General features: G+C 36.8%; 1 protein-coding gene across 2 annotated transcripts in view; it reads right to left on the minus strand.

The window, feature by feature from the left end:
- abcc4 (ATP-binding cassette, sub-family C (CFTR/MRP), member 4) overlaps window positions 1-26,471 on the minus strand; it is an 80,968-nt gene that overhangs the window by 22,934 nt on the left and 31,563 nt on the right. For both annotated transcript variants that reach the window (XR_007898079.1, XM_051706542.1), the window contains exons 9-20: window positions 21,853-21,963; window positions 21,610-21,699; window positions 21,285-21,476; window positions 19,775-19,869; window positions 16,371-16,457; window positions 16,004-16,100; window positions 15,698-15,907; window positions 15,342-15,479; window positions 15,222-15,259; window positions 9,235-9,338; window positions 9,000-9,146; window positions 3,725-3,804 (exon numbers count right to left, since the gene is read on the minus strand). Coding sequence is in view for 1 of the 2 variants with exons in the window: in XM_051706542.1 (XP_051562502.1) it covers window positions 3,725-3,804; window positions 9,000-9,146; window positions 9,235-9,338; window positions 15,222-15,259; window positions 15,342-15,479; window positions 15,698-15,907; window positions 16,004-16,100; window positions 16,371-16,457; window positions 19,775-19,869; window positions 21,285-21,476; window positions 21,610-21,699; window positions 21,853-21,963 (1,389 nt within the window). In the remaining variant the exon portion in view is untranslated. The remainder of the gene's footprint in view (window positions 1-3,724; window positions 3,805-8,999; window positions 9,147-9,234; window positions 9,339-15,221; window positions 15,260-15,341; window positions 15,480-15,697; window positions 15,908-16,003; window positions 16,101-16,370; window positions 16,458-19,774; window positions 19,870-21,284; window positions 21,477-21,609; window positions 21,700-21,852; window positions 21,964-26,471) is intronic.

Raw genomic sequence — 26,471 nt, forward strand, 5'->3', positions numbered from 1 at the left:
GTTTCTTTTTGTGCTGGTTCTGCCTAGCGGCTGGAGTTTGTTGTATGGAATAACACTCCTTCGGGACAGTTGTGGATGAATCTGCTCTTTCTTTGTGTTTATGCCTTCTATTGGTTGGAGTTTGTTTTGTTGAGTATTTCAGGGTTTGATTGTTGCACTACTGGGGAATGTGGTCTTTATAATTTTATTTTTGACATACAATCTATTTTTTCTAATATGTCAAAATGTAAAATGTTAATAATTTATATTGTCTCTCTCCACATGGAATGTGAATGGGTTTTGGGGCACCCCATAAAAAGAAGGAAGGTTATTTCTTTTCTTAAACATAAGAAATATGATATTGTGTTTCTTCAAGAAATGCATCTTTCTCTGTAGGAAGCTGAAGAATTTGGAAAGATGTGGGTGGGATGGGGTGGGCATGTTTTCTTTAGTGCTGGCTCAAGTAAGAGCAGGGGAGTCATTACATTGATAAGTAAACATCTACAATTCAAATGTCTCAAACAGATTAAAGATAGATTAGGAAGAGTCATTATTGTTTTAGCAGAAATTCAGGGGCAAAGGTTGATTTTGGCTAGTATTTACGCACCTAATGCTGATGATCAGGGCTTTTTTATAGATCTTGAAGGGATATTGCAAGCCACTGGCACCCCTCATGATATAATATTGGGAGGAGACTTTAATCTTTTGATGGACTCCTTGATAATAGTGAAGCAAAAGTGTGTAAGCCCCCCTACAGCAACATGAATGCTCCACAGATGTGTAAAAAAAAAAAAAAATGATGTGTTTCTTGAAGAAACACTATCGTATTTCTTATGTTTAAGAAGAGAAATAACTTTCCTTCTTTTTATGGGGTGCCCCAACCCATTCACATTCAACGTGGAGAGAGACAATCCACTCATACTAACATTTGACATTTTGACAAAAAAATTGATTGTGTCAAAAAATTATAAAGACCACATTCCACATTAGTGCAACAATCAAACCAGCAAATGACCCAATCACTCCAATGCCGTGCAAGAAATACTCCACAAAACAAACTCCAACCAATAGGAGGCGTAAGCACAAAGAACGTGCAGATTCATCCACAACACTGTCCCAAAGGAGTGCTGCTACACAAAACAAACTCCAGCAGCTAGGCGGAACCAGCACAAAAAGAAACAAAAAAGGTGCTCAGCTTCCTTGGCCGATCAAGTGTGTGTTCAGTGAGTCAATTCAATTGACTGCAACATGAGAAACATAAAATAACTTTGTGACAAGGTGGAGGGTGGAAGGCGGGGCCGGGCCGTGACTGCGCATGACCGGCCCCCAATTGGGCTAATCAGCTAAGGAGAGGGATAGGTGCAACGAGATGTGGCAGTTCGAGAGAGAGAGAGAGAGAGCTACAGGCAGCTGCCCTGTATGCGTTTATGTTTGTGCGTCTTCGTGTTTAAGTTTATTAAAAATATTACTTTGATGCTTCGTCGGGTTCCCGCCTCCTCCTTTCCATTGAACCCAGTTACATTGGTACTGAAGTCCGGGAATGAGGATGGATGCGCCGTCGTAGAATCCTCCCCACTACCATCCATCCCAAAGGAGCAGCTGCGGCCATCTGCCGCATATTTAAGTATATTTTACTGTACTCGCAGAAATATAACCAAGTGAAAAAATACATTTATATACAAAATGTATTTACTGTATATTTAAGATACATTTTCTTAAAGCAAGTCTAAATATCTTATGTGCTGCTGCTCAAATAAATGTATCTTGTTTTAAAGATTTTTAGACAATTTTAATTGGAACACAAGACAAAAACACTCGATTACAATAGGATTTTTGAAGTGATTTTCATTACTGAATTAAACAAGCTTTTTTTTTTCACTTTAATTCAGTGAATGTCATTTAAAGGTATTTTTAAAAGATGATCTTGTCCTCTTTATTGTTAGTAAGCATGTTTAATAAAACCTTTTAAGAAGGGGAACAAGCTGAATAATCAGTTAAGAGCTAATAATTCATTGTTGCAATAACTGCCGAATAGTCGAATAATCGTTCTAACAATCGTTAGTTATATTAATAATTAATTATTAAAATAAGGGTTAGTTGCAGCCCTAATTATGACCCTGATTTAAAATCCGAGTTATCAGACGTGCACACTGCCCTGACGAGCGAGAGACCGGCAATGAGCAACATCCAAAGGAATGAAGAGAACGCAAGAGGGAAAAGGCACTGGGAAGTAGGAGACAAAAAATTATTTTAAGATAAAAATATCACCCACGTCTCCCGAAACGCAGTGTCATCATTATTTTCAGCTATTTTATCCCGTTCTGTGCAAATCGGTGCAATAACAGTCACGAGCATGTTATGTGGGTCTGTGAATGAATTTCGGGATCGTAGTTTCATTCGGGCACGAATGGTCGTGTGGTCTCAAACAGCCAGTGAGACATCTGTTAATCTGCAAACAGCCATGTTTGTGCACTTGGCTTTAGTTTATGTGCATCTAACAGGCGTATATGTTTATAGTATCTCACTCTGTCTCCGGCACGCGCCACTGCACTGCCACAGTTTAAACTGAACTCTGAATCGATTCTGAATGTTTTGAGAATCGATTCAGAATCATTGGAGAAAGAATGGCGATGCATTGCTGAAACGATTTTTTCTTCCACCCCTAATAATCGGAAAGAACTAGAGGTAGACCAATATATCAGTTCTACCAATTAATTGATGCCGATAGTTGCTTTTTGGAACTATCGGTTATCTGCAACTATCAGCACAGATTTTTGCCGATAACCGATAGCTCCAAAAAGCAACTATCAGCACCGATTAATTGATAGAACTGATATATCGGTCTACCTCTAGTTCTTTCCAATTATATCTACCAGTATACCCATATCAAATTTGTATATGAATGGAACATGTGTTATCATTAACTTACGTATATATTGGGATGTGTATTGGCTATCGACCATCCTGCTCTTTAAATATTGGCATCATAATTGTCCATTGAAGATCTCATATTGGTCAATGACTAATCAGTACAAAAAAATACACAGAAACTATACTGTACACTCAACATCCACAATTACAACTTATTTATGACTAATAATAGTAGGCTTCTGCCATGATTATTTAATTGGCACACCACCAACTTGGAAAGTCAGGACTTAAAGAAAATCCCAAGTTTCCCACTGGTAATTACAACATTGTGGTGATCACATTCGTTCATCTTGTAAATACAATAATTCCAACATAACTTGAAGGCAGCAATACTGCAGAAATAGTAAAAGTAGCATAGCAGTATACTATTCTGAACATAGCCAGAATCTTAAGGAAACCTTCTAAAATGCGTACAGGTTTTTGCGTTCACACCAAAGGAAGCCCATATTGAGAGAGGACTGTGGGAAAAATGAGTGACTACAGACTTGTGTTTTCACTTTCTGAGAGAGAACAAGGATGATCCTTCGGCCCCACACAACGAAAAGCTCCTTAAATGAAAGACTATTATATGTCTATTCAGTCTGTCAAGTTCCAAACAATAGCACTTTGAAAACATAAAGTGATGCCTGTCACCCACATATTGACCACATTGTCATTTGTCAGGGGAAAAGCCGCAATATGCTGTTGATCTACAACACTTGGTTGTCCAGAGTGAATAATGCCTATTCCCACAAGTGATGGGTATTCTAATATAACCAAGTCAGCAATGTACATATTTCATGGTGTTTCACAGACACAGAACTATAAAACTTACCTGGATGAAATCCACAAACGTCCAAGGAAGTAAAGAATCAAGTTGTCCAATGTCTTTGGAGAACCTGTTGAGAATTCTTCCTGAAATCAGAAGGGAAAGCCATTATTATATAAATCTGAATCCTGAGCATCTACTATGCAAATGCAAGACTTTTCAAGACCTTTTTCAAGACCTGAACAGATCAAATGAATTCTGTATCCCCATACCAAAACAAACCCACTAAAATCACAATCTAAATAAAGTTTAAAATACTCACGTTTTCCACAAATATATCACATTTAAATTGGCTTATGTACCATTATATAAATAAATACAATTTAGAGGTCGGCCAATATTGGATTTTGCTGATACGATGATGTGTTGAAAGGCAATTAATATACCAATATGTTTTAAAATTGGTAGTCTACATTAAATGTTCTTAGTCTTTCCATCCTGTTATGGGGTGTGCCAGACAGAGGCTACAACAGTCCAAACTGAATTAAATTCCATATGCAGTTCATGTTACAACCAACATACTAATAACCGGGGGGGATTTGATACATAACGCTAACTTTTAACTTTAATGTCGCCACGAAACGGAAGTTATGACCGACTTTATTACTGTATTGTGACGTATTTCCACGTGAAACGGCTTTTTGAATGAAAAAAAAAAATGTAGGGCAGGGACTTTGTTTACCTTAATACAAAGCCAGAGCCATTGTGTAAATACAGATGAATGTGAAACAAGCTAATCTGTCCGCGTTTTGAATCACAATCACCAAGCAAAAAGAATAAAGAACACTTACTCGCGTTTTATATCCAAGAAACCTCGGTCTGCAGAAAAATATAAACTCCTGTGAGTTTCCTTTCGTCCAGCTTCGGCACCAGCGTGTCTTATTTCTATGCCCTATTCCATATGAAGACAATTCCCCTCCACTGTGAGAGCTTCAGAAAGCTGAAAGGTGATAATGGTAAGCCAAAACTAATTTTAAGCAATTCTTTTCGGAAAATCTGTCTGGAACTGACACTACAGCATGGATTGTGCTCCTTTCGAAGTACCCTGCAAAGGCATGATCAGCACTAGTTAGAACACAGCCAGACATGCTAGGGGGAGGGAGTGTTCTCGTTCTAGAAAGCATTTGATTGGACAAAGTTTCTCAGGCGCTTTGTGCCATCATGACTGTGCCTCGGTCTGTCAAGCCAGAAGAAAGAGACTGCTGATTTGAAATGCTTATATCTTCTGAAAATGAATTTTGTCAACATTTGGAAGTACACTAGCCTATTGATGACCTTAAAGGGAATAAATATAGACTAAAAGCAGCAAAACTTTAATTTAGATTTCACAGGGACTTTAAAGGCTAAAATACACAGGGGACTCTTATTTTGAAAATGTAAGCACTTCCCTGTTTCTAGCTGCTCATTCAAACAGATAAGAGGAAAACAAATTTGCACTCCTACAATAATATACAACGTGTTACAATATAAACAACTAAAAGTGAACATTGTCATATTTCCTCAACACTACATCATCATCATCATCAACAGTTGATCTTTAGTGACAGCTTATCATAAATTTCCGATATGGCTTAATGATTGTGAACTGCTCTGCAACAGCTGAACACACTCATAAGCCCCCGTGTGATTGGAGAAAATACAACGGTTCCATGTTTTCACTCTGAAGGACCCAGCGCATGCAATTATTTAACGGAATCATATTCTTTTGAAGTTTATTTGATAATCACATTAGGTCATATCATGCTTCCTGTTTTTCCGCCCCCAAATTTAAGACCTCTTTAAATGATAATTAAGACTTTATGATGATAAATTTTGGAAAACTGAATTTGAGACATTTTAAGACCCTTAGAGTTAGAATAAAACTCTTTGGATTTAAAAGGAATGTTACAGATTAAATACTGTACCACAAAATACAGCTCTATTGACCAGCATCTGTGAAAAGCTATCAATTACCACAAAAATTTCAGCAACAGTTTGTAAAAACATTGAAAAATGCATGTCATGTAATGATCTGACAATGGAAGTCTATGGCACGAGGCATTCCAGAAGGTTTAAAAGCAGAAATTTGCTATATTTATGAGCTGTATTTAAGTTGGTCTAAAATGTATAAGTTTGAAGTGGGACAACTTTTTTTTATGTGGCTGAACTTCTGTTTTTGCATTACCAATGTAATTCCTGTGGGGGGCACTTGCTCAATGTAACTGGTGCTTTACAGATAGTTAAAGGATATCATCCGAAAGATTGTTTGTTAAGAGAATGTTTATATTTTCAGAACAGTGCTCATATTTAAGATATTTATTCTGTGCTGTACATTGTTCCCAGTATTTCTTTTTTTACAAATTGGTAAGGACAGATATTTTCTGTGGTAATTGACAGTATGCCACAAATGCAGTCTTATTTTTTTTTAAAGCTGTATTTTTTCTAGAATATTCCTTTAAAAGAAAAAGCTAAATTGCTGATAGTGACATGTTGTGTAAAGTTTTACTTTGTGTTATTTCATATCAATAACAACCACAAATAATGTAAACTTGACACTGTATGTCTATTTGTCATTTGTCAGATATGTTTTTGGCTAATCACGTTGAGATATGCAGAAGGCCCAAAATCGAAAATCGTGTCGACAACCATTATTTATTACAATAACGCTTAGATTATCAGAGGAAAAGGTGAATGTGGAACCACAGGATACATATTTACATTTACATTTATTCATTTGGCAGATGCTTTTATCCAAAGTGACTTACAAAAGAGGAGCACATTGTAAGTGAATCATCTTAAGGAGACAGTGGTACGAAAAGTGCTGCATTACAAAGTTTCACTAGCATCAGAATAGAAGTATTCAAGACAGATTAAAGTGCAACAAGAATTTTTTTTTTTTTAATTTAGTGACTGGTTAAGTGCTCATGGAAAAGATGTGTTTTAGCCATTTTTTTGAAGACAGAAAGTGAGTCAGCTTCACAGATGGAGATTGGAAGGTCATTCCACCAACGTGGTACGATGAAGCCGGAAGTCCAGGAAATTGTTTTGGTGCAACAAGGAACCGTTCCGTAGCTGACCGCAGGCTTCTGGTGGGAATGTAGCTCTGCAGAAATTATTTTAGGTATGCTGGAGCAGACCCAGTGACTGTTCTGTATGCCAGCATCAGAGCCTTGAATTTGATACATGCATCAACCATCAGCCAGTGAAGAGAGACAAGGAGTGGTGTAACATGCGCTCTCTTTGGTTCATTAAAGACCAGATGTGCTGCTGCATTCTGGATCATTTGCAGGGGTCTAAATGCGCATGCAGGGAGGCCTGCAATGAGAGCATTACAGTAGTCCAGTCTAGTTATGACAAGTGACTGAACAAGAAGTTGTATGGCATGTTCAGAGAGGAAGGGTCTTATCTTCCTGATATTGTAGTGTAAATCTACATGATTGTGCTGTCTTTGAGATGTGGTCTGTGAAATTTAGTTGGTTATCAATGGTTACCCCTAGATTTCTGACTGTTGTGCTACTGTAGTTGAACCCAGCTGCATGGTGATGTTGTGTTCAACAGCAGGGTTGACTGGAAGGACAAGGGGTTCAGTCTTGTCTGGGTTAAGCTGCAGGTGGTGTTCCTTCATCCAGGACGAGATGTATGCCAAACAGGCAGAGATTCGAGCAGTCACTGTGGTGTTGTTGGGTTGTTGTGTATATAGAGAAGAGAAGTGGCCCAAGCACTGAGCCCTGAGGTACCCCAGTAAGTAGCTGATGTGACTTGGACACCTCACCTCTTCAGGCTACCTTGAAGGACCTACCTGAGAGATAGGAATTAATCCAGTCAAGCACAGCTCCTGTGATGCCCAGAGTAGAGAGAGTGGAGAGTAGGATCTGATGGTTGAATGCCAGGTTGTTGTAAGGTGCAACATCCTGTCACAAAGTCAATCCACATCACTTATTCCAACCATAAAAGCCCCCCCCACCTTTTCCACAAAGTATTTGATTTCAGTCTGAGCACCTCTCGTTGTAATTCTGGCTCATGTGAGTGCACTTCTGATAACAGCGTCATGGAGAAGGGCCTCAACTGACTCTTCAACGGCCATAAAACTATCGATTAGGCTGTTGAGACGTGCAAACGCTCTTTTGCTCACATTATCAGCAGTAACACCCCGATAAGCAGCCCACAGTGGAGAACAACGCACGGAAGCAAGGTCCGTTGTTTGCTCTTTAGAAGATGAGAGTGTTGCCTCACTAAGTCCAGACACTATAGCAAGAGTGAATATCAGCAATCCTAAAATTACAACGTGCCATTATCAAAACTCAAGATATTATTTTTCTACAGTATTAAAAAGGAATGTTTCCAGTTCAATACAAGTCGAAAGAATCTGTGGCATGCATCTCTCAGTTTGTAAAAGCAAACAAAAATCTTGTTAACAATAATGCACTTACAATAGAAATCTATGGGTCATCCCATTTGACCGGAATAAACATTAAAATATACACTGTTTTAAAACTATAGCCACAAGATGCGAACATTACGTGTTAGCTTGATACTAGTGCAATAAACTCACTTACCTTTGTTGTGCAGCTAGAAAAGTATCCAACTTTTCAACTCTTGTCATGACTATGTAAAGTCATAAAACCCTGTAACCTTAGCATGATGCGTGCAAGTATACCAGAATGAGACTGTTTTCTTTTCATATTGGAAAAATCCACCCACAGGAATTATGGCGGTAACATATAGCCAGAATTTTATCTGCTTAGAACAGTAGTAGCATTGCTAGGACTAGGGATGTCCCGATACAATTTTTTTGAGAACGAGTAGGAGTAGCAATACCGGTTTTTTGTTTTATTTTTTCTAAAACTTCCATAAACAATTTATTTACATTTTATCATCAAAATGGTGTTTAAATAAAATGAATTCATTAAAAATTTCATCAAATGAAACCAATCCTTACCAAAGAAGTCTTCGAAAGCAGACAGACACTAACAAAACAAGTAACAAAAAATACCATGGTACTACCATGTTTTTTGCACATGGTAATATGGTAATACCTTTCTTGGACATACACCACAGAAATACCATGGTATCCTTCAAAGTATTATTACCAATTAAAATACTGTAAATACCATGGTATATCAATATGGTAATCATGCAATACCATAAGACTCACTGGACAACAGAGAGATGGAAGAAATAGATTTAACTGGATGTGCTGCCCTCTACTGGTCAATTATCATAACAACTTTCAACACCAGCATTCAAACTAGCTGGATAAACAGACACAAATTATGTTGAGAACTTTGGCTGTTATACTTACCAATAGGGTTGATATCAAAGAAACGGACCGGGGTTCTCAGGATGCAGGTAAACATGCGGCTGTGTAATGTCTGGGCCGAGCTCACAAACACATTAAACATAATCAGAGCACGCATAAAACCAAAGATGAGGGTCGCTCCTGTTAAACCTAAATGATAAAGATAACTAAAGTGAGGAAAATTTTCTGAAATATTGAGAGACAAGTTGTGCATGTCAAGTTATGGTGATGAGCATACCTGCGTAGATACCGAGATAGAAGTCAAGGTTGAGTTCTTGAGTAGTGTTACCACTGATGCCATTATTGAAAGTGCTGTTATTCAGCTTCTCCTGTTCTGAAGCCCTGTCAATCATATCATCATAATGGTATTAGAGCAGCAGGTGACCATCGGAACATTACAGCTGATCAGAACTGTTACTTCACATCTTTTCTGTTCCTTTAGTGTCGCATCCCCAGCATTTGACAACTAAAGACCCCATGAAATTAACACTGAGTTATGAGTCTTTTAGTCAATGTTCTGTTTGCTAATGGACATGGACTAAAAAGTAGGGATGCACCGATATTAGGGATATAGACGTTTAACCGACTAATCGCCATTAACATTTTGTTTGACTAATACTATCAGTTAATTTTACTATTGTTGTTTTAGAAGAAACAATTAAAGAGAGGTGATTTGATGGGTTTTCAAGTAGTGCACATTACATACACACGAGGGTGCTAATGAACGCATAAACCTCAGTAGTCCTTTCAGTCTGAAACATTTAGGAAATATGAAGCGTGCAGCTACAAAAGAGTGCTGTGTGGGACCATTTTGTCCATGAAGACGTCACGTTCCTATGCAAATACAACTTTTAAGTTTAGAAATAGCAAGAATACAATGCAGTACCATATAAAAAACAAACATCTGCAAGCCTCAACATCTTAGAGCATATGTTTACGGGCCGCATTTCATCCATGTTGCAAAGGAGACGTTAGTGTCTTCGGAGCGGGAGATTTTTAGCCACCGGACTTACGGTCAACTGACTGCGTATCAGACTTAACCATGCTCATGTTAATATGTGAATTTTTCTAAACAAAGATTATTAGGTTTAACCATCGGCACAATTTGTGTGTAGGCCAAGACTAATTTTAGCCTTCCGTTGTTAAACTGCCAAAAGTAATTACCTCATAGGTTAATTGGGCATGCAAATGATCCATTCTAAAATTGTTTCAAAATATATATGGATATACACAGTTGTTCATTCAAATGTTAATGTAATAACTATTGCTAAATATGCACATCTGTCATGTGAGCCTGTTTTGTTTCAGCAGAGACTGTTTAGCAGAGACGGGCCACTTCTAACAAAATGAATGGGAGAAATTAGAACGCCCAATGGTCAACAGATGTAGAAAGGAAGTCCCACCTTACAGGTAAAAGTGCCAATCACCTTTTAGATACAGACATCGCTTGTCAATCAACTTGAGAATGCACATTGAATTTTTTTAATTATTTTTTTTAGAGCAATCTGAGGTAAAGAAGCACAATTTATGATTCCAGTGTTGTCAGGTTTTATTGCTGATTCGAAACATGTTCTTTAATCGTAATCTTGACCAACCGTTTTGGTGATTTCAGTCTTTCCCCATTCAAGTGGATAGGAGCTGCTCTTGAATGCCATTTGTTTACATAGAAAAATAGCAGCCCGAGAGCATACTTAAGATGGCCGCCAAGTGGACTGACTTGCTAGAAAGACTGTTTTCAGCCAGTATAGACTTGCTGACATAACATGTTTAGCCTTTGTCATGCCTGTTTGGTCACTTGCTTGATTTATGACTTGTCGGTTAACGGTTAATAACTGGTTAATACTGCCGGTTAATCGGTTAAAAGAATTTGCCAAAATTTGCATACCTAACCGATATAACATTTTTGGCTAAAATAATAACGATTTTAACAAAAAACTATAGGCAGATGCCGATATTTTGCCACTTACTCACCATATTTAGTCACCAGATCACTGTTTTGCTTATGCTTAAAAAAAATGTCCAAAAAGTTATTTATTGTTCTAACAATAATTCCACTGAACATGGATTGGCATGCATTGGGTTTGTGGGGCTCTAGGTGAAATGATGAAAATGGGTCCCCCGGTGTGAAAATTGTCATAACTTTAAAACGTGATGAGCATATTGTTTTAATAGAAAGCACTAAAAAAGAAGCACTATACTGTATATCTCAGTATATGACAAATAACAAGTTCCAATAGCTTTTTTTTTCCCAACATGAAGATGTTAGGTTAAAATATACATGCATGCATAAGGGAATGTGTGTATTTTAGATGCTGTGACAAGTCACCATTTTATCACCTTATTTTGATCACCTTTTAACTTTTTTCTAGAAGTACAAAAACTAGTGTCTTAATAAATATGAGGTCATGGAAACTGCAAGTGTGATAATTACTGGGTAACATTTTACAGTAAGGTTTGCATTAGGTATCATTAACAATGTATAATACTATATTCCAGAATTTATTAATCTTGGCTAAAGTCAATTTATAAAAATACAACTGTTTAGTGTTTGTTCATGTTAGTTCATATTGTATTAACTAATATGAATTTATAAAGATTTTAATGTTAAAAATGGACTAGTATATGTAGAAATTAACATTAAACAAGATTAAGTATTGTTCATTGTTAGTTAATGTTAACTAATGTAGTTAACTGATGTTAACAAATACAACCATAAGTGTTACCCATTAAAATAACGCAAAATAAGAAAATGCTGTTAAAAACAGTTTTTTTTAATTGTATAGGACACTGCTGACAATGCTTGAAATTCCTTTTCAGCTACACACATAACTGTGTAAGTGTTTATTTAGAGCAACAAAATCAATGAAAACAAAAAGTTAGCCAGAATGTGTGCAAAAGTGAATAAGTCAAAACATCAGGGAAAATAAGGTAACTACAGCAATGTATAATTATGTGCAAATAAAACTACATGCTTTAAATAGGGCCTATAAACACAACACCTCAAAATATACACTGGCAGCCAAAAGTTTGGAATAATTTACAGATTTTGCCGCTTCAGAAGGAAATTGGTACTTTAATTCACCGAAGTGGCATTCAACTGATCACAAAGTAGTCAGGACATTACTGATGTAAAAAACACCACCAGCACTATTTTGAAAAAGTCATTTATCAAATCTTGAGAGGCCCCATTTCCAGCAGCCACCACTCCAACACCTTATCCTCGAGTAATCATGCTAAATTGCTAATTTGATTCTAGAAAATCACTTTCTATTATATCAAACACAGTTGAAAGCTATTTGGTTTGTTAAATGAAGCTTAACATTGTTTATGTGTTTGTTTCTGAGTTGCCACATATGCAATAGACTATCATGTCTTAAGGTCAATATTAGGTCAAAAATGGCAAAAAAAGTAACAGCTTTCTCTAGAAACTCATCAGTCAATCATTGTTTTGAGGAATGAAGGCTATACAATGCTTGAAATTGCCAAAAAACTGAAGATTTCATACAAAGGTGTACAGTACAGTCTTCAAAGACAAAGGTCAACTGGCTCTAACAAGGACAGAAAGAGATGTGGAAGGCCAGATGTACGACTAAACAAGAGGATAAGTACATCAGAGTCTCTAGTTTGAGAAATAGACGACTCACATGTCCTCAGCTGACAGCTTCATTGAATTCTACCCGCTCAACACCAGTTTCATGTACAACAGTAAAGAGAAGACTCAGGGGTGCAGGCCTTATGGAAAGAATTGCAAAGAAAAAGCCACTTTTGAAACAGAAAAACAAAAAGAAAAGGTTAGAGTGGGCAAAGAAACAGACATTGGACAACAGATAATTGGAAAAGAGTGTTATGGATCTTAACCCCATTGAGCATTTGTGGGATCAGCTAGACTGTAAGGTGTGTGAGAAGTGCCCGACAAGACAGCCACATCTATGGCAAGTGCTACAGGAAGCGTCGGGTGAAATGTCACCCGAGTATCTGGACAAACTGACAGCTAGAATGTCAAGGATCTGCAAAGCTGTCGTTGCTGCACGTGGAGGATTTTTTTGATGAGAACACTTTGAAGTAGTTTATATTTTTTTCAAATTGTAATAGTAATTTTTCACACTATTAATGTCCTGACTATACATTGTGATCAGTTGAATGCCACTTTGGTGAATAAAAGTACCAATTTATTTCCATAAGAGCAAAATCTGTACATTATTCCAAACTTTTGGCTGCCAGTGTATATTTGTAAACAAATGTAAAGAATAAACACATACCTCTTAGAGAGCAGAGATCTTTGCAGATAGGATGGTTTGGTTATTTTCCAGATTAATTGCTCATACTTTCACTCTGTGTGAGTTTTTTGCATCTTTTTAATGGCAGTGTCTGAATTCCTTCCTGTCTAATAATACTGTGAAACGAAGCCGCGCTCTATCTCCCAGCAATGCTTTGCGTTATGAATAAATTATGCAGATTACTGTGTACTGCTTAGTTTTACTTTTTGCCGATTTTAGATACACTGTTGTTATTTTATTTGTTGTAACTTTCAGTTATTTGTCTTTTTGTGATTATTCAGAGCTCATTTGATACATATGGTGTTTTTCGCTTTCACCGTCATTGTGATTTATATGTTAAATGATCAGGTCCACATGTGTTGCACGCTCTCCTGAGGGTGTGTGCTCTAGAAACCATTGGACAGCGGAAAATTTTAAAATAATAGTCAGCATCAATGTTTCTTAATCTTATGACTTGTTCATTTACTTTGCACGTGTTCGTGGGGCCCCATGCGGTCACCTGTATCGCCTGTAGGATGGGCCAGCCCTGTTGGCATGACAGGCCAAAATTTTAAGAGAGCCACAATGAAAGAGAAATACAAAATAATATGATATGACGATTGATGTGGGAACTTACATTTTACATATTATGATTTTATTTTATTTTTTTCAATTTGGAATGCCCAATTCCCACTACTTAGTAGGTCCTCGTGGTTGCACGGTTACTCACCTCAATCCAGGTGGCAGAGGACAAGTCTCAGTTGCCTCTGCTTCCGAGAATGTCAATCCACGCATCTTATCACGTGGCTCGCTGTGCATGACACTGTGGAGACTCCGCACGTGGAGGCTCATGCTATTCTCCGCGATCCACACACTACTTGCCACGTGCCCCACTGAGAGTGAGAACCACTAATCGCGACCACGAGGAGTTTACCCCATGTGACTCTACCCTCCCTAGCAACCGGGCCAATTTGGTTGCTTAAGAGACCTGGCTGGAGTCATTCAGCACACACTGGATTCGAACTTGCGACTCCAGGGGTGGTAGTCAGAGTCAATACTCACAGAGCTACCCAGGCCCCTATTATGATTGAACATTAAAAATTCATATTATGCATTTGAAATGCTTTACTTTTTCAGATTTCATTTATTTTGTTAAATGTTTCTTTATATTACACAGAAAAAAATATGATATACTTTATAAAATGCAATAACTTTACATAATTAATTTGAAATAAACCACTGTTTTTTCATGCTAATGACCAATATGCAGATGGTTTTAATTTGGTCAATAATTGGCTGATAAATATCAGTGGCCGATCCATCAGTGCATCCCTACTAAAAAGACACAAAACAAAAGTCCCACCCCAAAAAGTCAATGGTGCTATGTCAGGACACTCAAACAAACTTCAATATTTTGTGTTAACACTCTTCTTACGAATGGCATATTTTGTCTCTACACGTTTAACTGGAATTACAGTTGTATGTTGACATGGAAAATTTACACTGCATTTTTCAAGACAATGTTGTCAACATTGAGTAAACGGATGATACAAAATTAGTGTTTACGTACCGGTAATTGAACAATAGCAACAACTGAAGTGTGTAATTTTTATGATGTTAAAATACTCTGTCCTCTCCCAGATTAATATGCAGAGACAAAGCCATTTTTAGGTTGATTCTTTTGTGGCGCTATTAACACTGCTCTGTTGGTTCGCGTGACCTGACCAGCCTGACATGAGCTACACTGACTCAACCAACGGCACTGGGGCAGAGCTACCTATTAACCGAACAACGGTGGAAAGTGTGTGTTCAGGAAACCTGTACGAAAACAACTATTTTCTGAAACAACAATCTGATTTTGCAACCCAAATTGTGCATAAATTGCTCACTTCAGCTTTCAATATCAGCTGTGAAAAAAATAAAGATATAGTTCTACATTATATCGAAAATAACATTATAGATCACTCACCAGTATGCAAGCCACCAGTCCTGAAGAACATAAGAAACCTACAGAGCAGAAAACAGAATTACTGTTAAACTCTAAGTGAGAGGGTTTCAGTATAAATCCCTTGAATGCTGCATCTCATACCTGTGCAAGGATGTTGAGGAGCAAGAGGAAGATCAGCATTAAGATGCTGGCTCCAGCTCTGAAGTATTTCCAATACAGGTGAAAGCCGATGGTCCCCTCTGAGCGAGTCTCCTCTGCCATGGTATGCACAGGCTCCGCCTATCCGTAAGAAAATAATTCAGTGCAGGATTGCGGGTTTTGTGCGCAATTTTATTATTCCATATTGAAAAAGCAGGAAATTCCTGAAATTAATGTAAATTCTAGTTATCAAAATCACAGTTGTCCTCTAGATGGAGCCACTGACCCATCTAATTCATGGATGTGATCATTGTGTTGATCATATTACAATGAGGCTCTGAAGTCAACAGCACACATACCGGCAGCTGATCAGATTCATCTTTAACAGACAGAACTGATGAAGTGTGTGAGCGGACAGAGTTCTGGGAGAGCGTTCGACTGCGGGGGGAGCGAGGAGCCTCTCCTTTATCACTCACAGCCTCCTCTTCTTCATCTTTCTTTAGCAGAGAAGTGAAATCCACTCCTGAACGCAGCAGCTCGGAGTATGTGCCATGTGCCACCATGTGACCCTGACAGAGTGAGAGGAAATTAGTTTGTTTTTCATTTCGTCTCATTTATTCACCGGTTGAATGATGATTCAATTGGCATGTAATCCTATGGCACACCTCTTTTAGAACAAGGATCTGATCTGCAGACTTCAGGTATTGCAGCTGGTGAGTAACCAGGATCCTGGGCTTCTGCTTCAGAATACCACAGATACACCTGCAAGGACAATCAGACAATTAGATCAGACTATAATTTTAGGCGCCGTTTACTCCTGGTATTAAGATCTATATTGGGTGATTTTATAACAAGTGAACGGTTCTACATAGAGGTGTAAATGGGGTCCAAAACGTTTTTGTTTTTTTTGTTATCAGACCACTCGAAACACATTTGGAGGTGGTCAGAAATGCATGGGACCACATCACATTTGTAGTGTAAATGTTAATGCATTACAGTATACAAGAGGTATTTATGAGAGGATTGACTCACTGTTCAAACAGGTGTCTGCTCACTTCAGCATCTACTGCACTCAATGGATCATCCAACAGGTAAATATCAGCATCCTGATACACGGCCCTAAACACACACAAAAGGGCCCTTATTAGATTTTGACTAAGACTTGTATTACTCTTAAACACATACTTGTTTTCAAAGCAGCAAATAATTACGCTTGTATTCAGTAGTTAGCTTATTAACCCATAAACTAATACTTTGGGTCTTTAGTGACCCAGGACCTCATTCCACCCCCTGTACCTCATCCATTTTTTAGAGTTATGCCCACACCTCTTTAGTATTCCTCAATCTCTCTCTTAAAAATAGTGTAACACACACACACACCAAACAAAGCCAAAATTGCACAAAAAAAAAAAAAGTACCAAATGTGTATAGAGTTTTTAGAAACCTTAGGTATGTAAGAGTGTTATGTTTTTTTTCCTTTTGGACTTCCATAAATTATATTTTTCTGATTATTTCATATTTAGTACATTAAAGTTTACTATCACAGCATATCTATTTTTTTTTTTACAAGACAAATGAGTACTATATTCATACAAATACTGTAAATAATTTATCATGTTGATTTTCTTTGCAACAATGAATAAACAACAATGGTGAATTATCATTATTCCATATGCATGTACACATTATACATGTTATTTCTTACTCAAGATGGCGCTGTTGTTTCAGTGATTGACATGATTTACATTTGACTGTTATTTATTGAAGAAACAACATGGAAGTAAACTATAGCAAGTACCAGCGACTAGAGGTCTGCAACCCGACCCAGGCCCGACGGGACTGAGAACCTGACGTGTTTCGGGCCGGGTTCAGGTCAGTTTTTCAAGTAAGACTTTGTATTCAGGTTTGTAATTAATGAAAAAATAAACAGGCTTACTGAACTTGTTTCGCACACGCACTCTCACTCAAAGATACGCGAGCAGACGAGTCAGGGGCCGTTCACACCAAACATGTTTTTACGTGCGTCTGTTCTGTTTTCCCATTGTTTCCTATGTAAACACATGCTGGACAAATGTCTTTGACATTTTCACCACTTCTCGCTTTTACTTCAGCGTCTCAAGCAGGACCAGAATATTTTAAGCACCATGTCATGTTAAAAAGAACTTAAAATTTTCAAAAATGCATGTTGAAACACCTGCGCTCTGTTTCATTCTTTGCGCTGCATCTAGATTGTTTTTAGAGCAGGTGTCACAAAGATTCAGCATTCTGAACAAGTTCAGGCTATAAAGAGGGGACTTTTGCATTGTTTCATATTATTCCAGATTGCTCTGCACCAAGTGAAGTTTCAGCAAATAAACGTTAAGTCAATGCTTTTTTCTGTTGTGCTCTAGTGTACTGAGGGGCTGCCGTGCCTTGTTAAAACTGTATGTTTACTGTTTCAATACTGTTACGAATACTGCCTATATGCTTACATAAAATAAGCCTATTGCAACAGTACTTTCAAGGAGAAGAAATTAGATAGCAAGTGATTTCGGGTCGGGTTCAGACTTAAAATCTGACGATATCATTCGGGCCGGGTAGTGTCGGGCCCCCGGTCTTGAATACGGGTCGGGTTTCATTTTAAGGCTTGTGCAGACCTCTACCAGGGACTAAAAACGGTTCAAGGAACGAAAATGAAAACAAAAACGAACACATTTTTCAGCAGAACGTAACCGGAATAAAGTGATTTTCAATTGTTCAGGAGTGAAAACGTTATTTCTAAATGATGGAAACCGGTTATAACCGGTTAATTTTGTTCCAATAATTTTTTCACGAAACTAAAGGCCAAAGGGTTTATCACAGTATATTTTTGGAACTACACCACTTCATGTTGCCCGAAAAAATGAAACGTGCTTTGAACCTGAAGGAAACTGCTGCATCACATATTTCTTCACCTAATTGTCTGTTGTGAATGTCGTATTCTGTGAATGAAGACCTTTTTAACAACTATGTATAATTACTACATATACATGCACGGCTAATCCAGATACAAGGAAAACATTGTTAGATGTAAAAAGTACTTTTCTCAGTTGTTTCCAAGTCTTCACTGAATTATTGATAGATATGATGCATTAATACAGATTTGATGCTGCCGGGTTTTGACTCAGAAGCAGATCTTTAATTAAAATTTTACTTAACTTTTAATTAACTGTATGCTTTTTACGATTTCTATTGTGATTGCTAATTTTAGTTTATTTTGAGGCAAGTGGCATATTTTGAGCTTGTTCTTCCACACCAGATTGCTTCTCTTGTAAGATCTGGCAATGCTGCAATTGTTATTTCACCACCCCTTAGCACAGAGTACTGTCATTTTAAAAAGAACGTTATTAACCATTCTTTTATTTTGTTCTAACCGGTAACCATTTGGAAAGGAGGTGAAAGAATTACCGTTTTTGCTCAGAACGAACCGAAATGAAAAACATTAACTTTTAAGACCTGACAAGTACAACACATGAACACAGTATGATATTAGGCTATTGTAATCTGAAATTATTAAAACATGCATCAATTTAGACTCAATAAGTGCCTGAGAAAATACTTGTGTAACTTGTGTAGCTCAGTATGTGTTTGAAAGCCAGTTGCCTCTCATGAAATCTCAGTGTGAAAGTAATAAATCCTGTTCTAGATATGTCCTGATTTGTTGCATTTTCTCTTTGATATGAAAAATAAAACCTCAAAATATATCAAAACATATTTTTTCTATTATTTTCTGATTGTCTTGAAAATATTTTGAAAATGTTACACTATCTGGGAATTTTGTAGCTCCATGTGTGATAGATATACACTATATGGCCAAAAGTTTGTGGACACCCCCTTCTAATTAACAAATTTGGTTACTCCATTAAATCCAGTAAAGAAAAATCTTAATGTTACTTTATGTAATGGCTAGGGCTTTGTGTGCTTCCAAATTTGTGGCAACTGTTTGGGGATAGCCCTTTTCTGTTCCAGCATGACAATGCCCCTGTTAACAAAGTGAGGTCCATAAAGAAATGGTTTACTGTGTCTGGTGTGGAAGAAATTGACTTGCCTGCACAAAGCCCAGACCTGAACCCCACTGATCACTTTTGGGGTGAACTGGAACAGCAACTGTAAGTCAGGCCCCATCGACCAACATCAGTTCCTGACCTCACTGATAGCCTTGTGTCTGAATGAGAGCAAATCCCTGCAGCCATGTTACTACATTCAGTATAGTGGAAAGCCTTCCCAAAAGAGTGGAAGCTGTTATTACAGCAAAGGGGGAAACTGATGCCTAATATTTTGAAATCAAATGTTCATCAAGCACATATGGTGTCCAAAAACTTTTGGCCATATAGTGTACGTGCCAGGTCTTTAAAGACCAGAATATGTAAGAGTGTTTGGTGAAATTCCCATACATTTAAGGGTTAAATGTTTTATACCTGGCCAGGTTGACTCTAGCTTTTTGACCTCCGCTGAGAGTTGCTCCTCTGTCTCCGATCACTGTCAGATCCCCGTCAGGGAGCAGCTCCATGTCCTACAGCACACACACAGAGAGCTGCATTGTTAGTATACTACAGCTCACAATAACAGTGTAGTATACCATATGTAGATGACATACTGTTAAAGACTGAGAGAACAGCAAATGTAAAATAAAAAAGTTATATTGCTAAATATTAAAGTTGAAATAATACACATGTATGTACATAACTGATAATATGATATAATTAAATTATTCTATTACATTATTGCATTACTATCATAAAACGAATAGATAAAATGACAATATTAGCCTTCATTAAGTAGTCAAATCTGAAAGATTTTAAATTTGGTAGCCCAATCAACATTGTGAAAGTTGATCTCAGAAATTATATCAATATAATTACTAAATATTAATTTTACAATATTAAATATGTATAGTTTAATTGATTATGATAATGAAATAACTTTACATCATTATATTATACAATTATTATATACTTTAAAAATAGATACAATGACAATATACTGCAAGTTGTCAAATCTGAAAATCTATCAATACTATACATTAATGTACAGTATAATAGATGATATGACTTAGTATAATACAATTACATTATTATATTATACAATTATTAAACACTATGATAAAAAAGGATAGTGAATATCTTAGTATAAATAAGAAATTATGTTACAAACAAAATATTGCATTATACATTTATGCATAGTATAATAAATAATATGATAATACAACTATTACACATTACATAATTATATTATAGAATTATTAATTATTATGATCAAAAGTGGATAAAGTGAAAATATTAATATAAATGTTTCAAATCTGAAAGATGTCAAATTTAACCCTCATGTTAAGCTTGGGTCATTTTTGACCCGTTTAAGAGTTAAAAACACTGGAAAAACTAATCTTAATCTTAAATTTGGTCAAAATGCCTTTGGGTTATCCTCAACATTGACTTAATGAATATGTAAAAAAAAAAAAAAAAAAAAAAAATGTGTTTTAATAATATTTGTTTATATTTATGGAACGTCAAACTTTTTGTCTCCAACTTTTATGTTCGGGTCAAATCTGACCCGGGGGCAACTAATGTTGGTTTTCAATGCAGCTGTAAAGCTTCTCTGGAGTCAAGAGTGTCACAAGATCTATCTTTCTCTCCCAAAGAGATAATCCACAGAATTGTTACTTATACTTTATCAAAGTCAGCAAAGAATTCACCTCAAAAAGACATGTGCACAAAAATATGACGGCTGAATTAAACTCATTGTAGGTTATGCTTTTTCACAAAAATTCAGTGCAAGGTTTCTTGCGCTGGGCAAACAGCACAATTACCGCCTAAAGAAAGCAGGTGGTAAACTACATTTAATTTAAAAGAGATGTTTGTTTTACATTTTCATTCTTAGTAAATTCCCCCTAGCATGTGTAATGAGTTCATTGACACAAAGGTTTCTCACCCTCTTGAGTGCACAGGCTCTGATGACCTTCTCATATCGTTGGGGCTGCAGCTCCTTCCCAAACAGTATGTTGCTCCGAATGGTGCCTGGAAAGACCCAGGGCTGCTGTGAAGCATAGGTGAGCTCACCTTTAATCTTTACAACACCCTTTTCAGCTGGAAGCTCCCCAAGAACAGTGCTGAGCAGAGAGGACTGGAGGATGAAGAAAAAAAAAAAAAAAAAGCAAAACAATAACTCTTTTGGTTGGTATTAAAGCTTTTTTTTGTATTCATTTAATTGGCAAGCTTGGCAACACAAAGCAGAGGGAGAAATTGTCGGGACTGACCTTGCCAGCCCCCACAGGACCAATAACAGCCAGAAGTTGACCTGGCTTTACAGTAAAAGATACGTTTTGTAGTGTTGGAGCATCAAGAGTCTGTGTGGGGGAATACATTACAATCTTATTTACAACAATTAAAAAAAAACAAGGCAAAGTTTTACATTTTGTTTTTTCCCCACAGAGGATATTTCAGACCCATACATTTGGAAGTGGTATGTGTACTTTTCAGTGGCTTGTCTCTTATCTCACCTTGTCCCAATAGCATATGAGGTCCTGTATCTCCACAGACGCCTCTTTCTTCTCCTCCTCCTGAGAAAGTGGAACGTGGGTTTTCACCAACTCATCCAGTAAGAGGAACTTCTGCAAAAGACAGAGAGACCGCACAGACGCTTATAATGCATGAACACAATCACTATGATGTATGAACTGCTGCAATAACAAAATAAAGACAGTGTATTGCAAATCTCTGGAGTTACATTAGTTGACACAATTTAGGATTTCTCGACTAGCAGGGCCAAACTGGCTTTGCACACTCCATGATTACAAAAACCGCAGCTTCATGTCAGTCTTGTGCAACATCAGCTGCGAACTTTAGAGCAGAGCTAAAATTAACTCTGAAAATGACACCTGAAGCTCTACTGTACAGCATGTGCCAGAGAATTATAGAAGAGCTTAGTCATGGCAAATCTACGCATTATGAAAAGAACATTACTGGAAGACAGGAAACAGGAGGAGACAAGGAAAAAACACCTCACAAGGAGCTTATCATGACCATTTCATAGTTATTTACAGTATATTTAATAAGAATGTTCCTTTCCATTTATGAGCTTTTTGCCTTTACTTCAGAGGACAGTGGGAAAATAAGACTTAATCCTGGGTCCATATTGGAGCACCACTGTTTCTTATGTGCAAACCTTATCACCAATGAATTTCCATGATTTTGTTCATGGCTTTTCTAGTTGTTCATGAATACTAGAAATTATTTTTTAATCATTTTCATTTAATATAGACTGCAATCATCATGTTTCAACTTTATTGTGAATAGTTCATTGGTGCATGTTATTCCAAAGCAAAAAAAAAAAATGTTAATCTGCATTCTGTCAGCTTATTCAATGTGCATACGTCTTGTATTTGTGTCAGTTTTGACGTCAAGACTGGAGGGAAAAAAAAAAAAAGATTTCAAATTCTATTGTAAACAGTCTTTTTGCTTGTCTGGTTTTTATACGATCCGACCTCAAAATATTTTTTTTATATTTTTTTTTTTACATGTAAACACACTCACTGACTCACAGCTCAATGATACAGAGCACATGCGCTGACCACCAGGCCACAGCTCCAAAAAAATCAAAGTGGATCAGTATATCAAATATATGATATAAAACTAATATATCCATTACACCAGTCCAAAAAGAGCTTTAAATGTGTATAGAGAAAAATAAACATTCAAACAGTAAAATCCTAAAATTAATAAACTTGGTTTTAAAATAAAGTTACGTTTTTTCACACATTTGACCACAAAAAATACAATAAAAATTCTGTGACTTTCCAGTCGTTCGTTATTCCTTGATAAAAAAAAATATATATATACGCATTGTTTTAAAGAGATTTTTGCAATTTCTATCCAATTTAAAAAAAATAAAATAAAATTGTATAACTACAAAAAAAGAATTTTCCACTACATTTTAAGGTTTTATTAAAGGAATAGTTCACCTAAAAATTAAAATGATGTCATTATTTATTCACACTAATGTTACTGCAAACCTGTACGAATCTCTCTTCAGTGGAACACAATAGGAATTTGACATATAATGAAAATGAATAGTGACTGAGCTGGCAAGCTCCATAAAAGACCAAAAAAAACCTTGTGACCAAACTTCATGACACAAAAAACCAATGAGGTTTGACATAATTTAACTGTCACTATATTTAATTTGTGTGCGGTTTATGGAAATTGATCCATGATTTGATTTGATTTGAGAGTGAATAGTGACTTAACCCTTTAAGCTCGGCCAGCCCGCGAGAACTACAGTCTTGACCAACACAAAACAGGTATTGTTTGAAAGTTTAGAAGCTCTATTTTACAATGCATGTAGATATTATGACCAAAACTGACAAGTGCTTGAAATTAGCATACAGATCAGAAGTGTTCTGTTTTAATCATTTATAAAAAAGAATTGCACTGTACATATTATTATTACAATCAGTAAAAACATCAAACTCATCAAATAACCATGTGCTGATGGAAAGCTCTCAAAGAGTAGAATACAACCAACCTGTTTTACTCACATACAAAAAAAATTCCAAGTAATAGCCAAGTATATGTATATGACATTAATGTTTCGTGTGAACAGGTGTTGCTTATATGCCGCATTTTCGCTGATAACTTCACGACAAAAAAATAGAACATAAAATATTACATACCATTACTTAGAGGCGGCGATTATCTTTCAAACAAGCCCACATACAAGGTAATCGGATGCAAAGATCATTAGATAATTGACACAAAGTACAATGTGCACAGCATCTGGCTATCTGGCATCTTGCAATCTGGCTGAAAACACGTTAGCTTTCCTGAATCAGATGACGTCATCGTAAATGATATAGCGTTATGGAATGCTAAACCAATTGGATTGGGATCAGATCGGTGCAAAAATAATCCATATTTGGGCAGAGAGACATGTGATTGGTAACTGTTACATATGGCCTCCAGGAGATGGCGCCAAGTACGACACAGACTCAACGACGCAGAGTTTTTTGGTTCAAGTTTATTGTGAATTTTCAACAGTTTCTTAGGCTGAGTCTCAGAATTTATCATAATCTACATCACTACATTTTTAAAGTTTTATTTACAATGATACCAAACAGGTCCATGTTAAACCCAAAAATGAAAAATTACTTCTTGGTTTAACACTGATGAATAGAATAAGCAGATGCAAACTAATTTTCTGTTGATCACTTCATTTTCTATTTAAAAAGGAATAAAGAGAAAGGAGGAAATGGCTCAATTTTCGTTTTCTTTCATTGTTTAAAAAAATTAATTTATGGCTTGAATATTTGATATGCACATGTGAGCGGTACTGAAACGCCCCTTTTATCTGATTGGTGAACCCGCCCTGTCTTCTGTACTGCCTTAATCCTATCAGCCAGAATTAGAGTTGGGATTGCTCTGCAAATTTGTCTCAATTTTTATTAAATATTGTCCCAAACCACCACTAACTGTAAACTATGCATGTCATATGTATTAGAATCTTGCTGCTTGGCACATCATGATGTTGTTGCGAGGTGTCTCTAATGGGCGACGCGTGAGAGATTGCAAGCCACAACACTTGGGCATATGCTGACTGGGAGTTGGTCTATTATATATTCTTTTTAATAACATTTTTGTAGTACCTGTGTATTCGTGTCCCATTGATAAATGTAATTAAAAAAAGAGTTCTGTTGCTTTGGATAAAATCGAATGATAAATTAATGTTTAGGCATCATGAATGGATTGGAGTGGACATAAAATTCTAATTCTAAAGCTAAGATTCAGACACAAGGCATCCCGAATGTAAGTCCGTCGGGACGTGGGTGTAAAATCAGGACTGACCCTGTTATTGGGATGTCTAGTCACCCTATCTCCATAAGTGCAATGTTAATTTCTGCAAGCAGTAGATTGCTGATAGTGTGCTGCCAAGAAATTGCCTCAGACTGGATGAACATTTACAGTTGAAGTCAAAAGTTTACATACACCTTAGCCAAATACATTTAAACTCAGTTTTTCACAATTCCTGACATTTAATTATAGAAAACATTCCCTGTCTTTGGTCAGTTAGGATCTCTACTTTATTTTAAGAATGTGAAATGTCAGAATAATAATAGAGAGAATTATTTATTTCAGCTTTTATTTCTTTCATCACATTCCCTGTGGGTCAGAAGTTTACATACACTTTGTTAGTATTTGGTAGCATTGCTTTAAATTGTTTAACTTGGGTCAAATATTTTGGGTAGCCTTCCACAAGCTTCTCACAGTAAGTTGCTGGAATATTGGCCCATTCCTCCTGACAGAACTCCAAAATGAGTCAGGTTTGTAGGCCTCCTTGCTCGCACATGCTTTTTCAGTTCTGCCCACAAATTTTCTAAGGGATTGAGGTCAGTGCTTTGTGATGGCCACTCCAATTCCTTGACTTTGCTGTCCAAAAAGTAAGATCTTTGTCCCCATGTGCACTTGCAAACTGTAGTCTGGCTTTTTTATGGTGGTTTTGGAGCAGTGGTTTCTTCCTTGCTAAACAGCCTTTCAGGTTATGTCGATATAGGATTCATTTTACTGTGGATATAGATACTTGTCTACCTGTTTCCTCCAGCATCTTCACAAGGTCCTTTGCTGTTGTTCTGGGATTGATTTGCACTTTTCGCACCAAACTACATTCATTTCTAGGAGACAGAATGCGTCTCCTTCCTGAGCGGTATGATGGCTGTGTGGTCCCATGGTGTTTACACTTGTGTACTACAGATGAACATGGTGCCTTCAGGCATTTGGAAATTGCTCCCAAAGGATGAACCAGACTTGAGGAGGTCCACAGTTTTTTTTTGAGGTCTTGGCTGATTTCTTTTGATTTTCCCATGATGTCAAGCAAAGAGGCACTGAGTTTGAAGGTAGGCCTTAAAATACATCCACAGGTACATCTCCAATTCAGTACACCTCCTATCAGAAGCTAATTGACTAATTGTCTAAAGGCTTGACATCATTTTCTGGAAATTTCCAAGCTGCTTAAAGGCACAGTTAACTTAGTGTATGTAAACTTCTGACCCACTGGAATTGTGATATAGTCAAATAAAAGCGAAACAATCTGTCTGTAAACAATTGTTGGAAAAATTACTCATGTCAT

Source organism: Myxocyprinus asiaticus, chromosome 9 (genome assembly GCF_019703515.2).
Source record: "Myxocyprinus asiaticus isolate MX2 ecotype Aquarium Trade chromosome 9, UBuf_Myxa_2, whole genome shotgun sequence".
NCBI lineage: Eukaryota > Metazoa > Chordata > Actinopteri > Cypriniformes > Catostomidae > Myxocyprinus > Myxocyprinus asiaticus.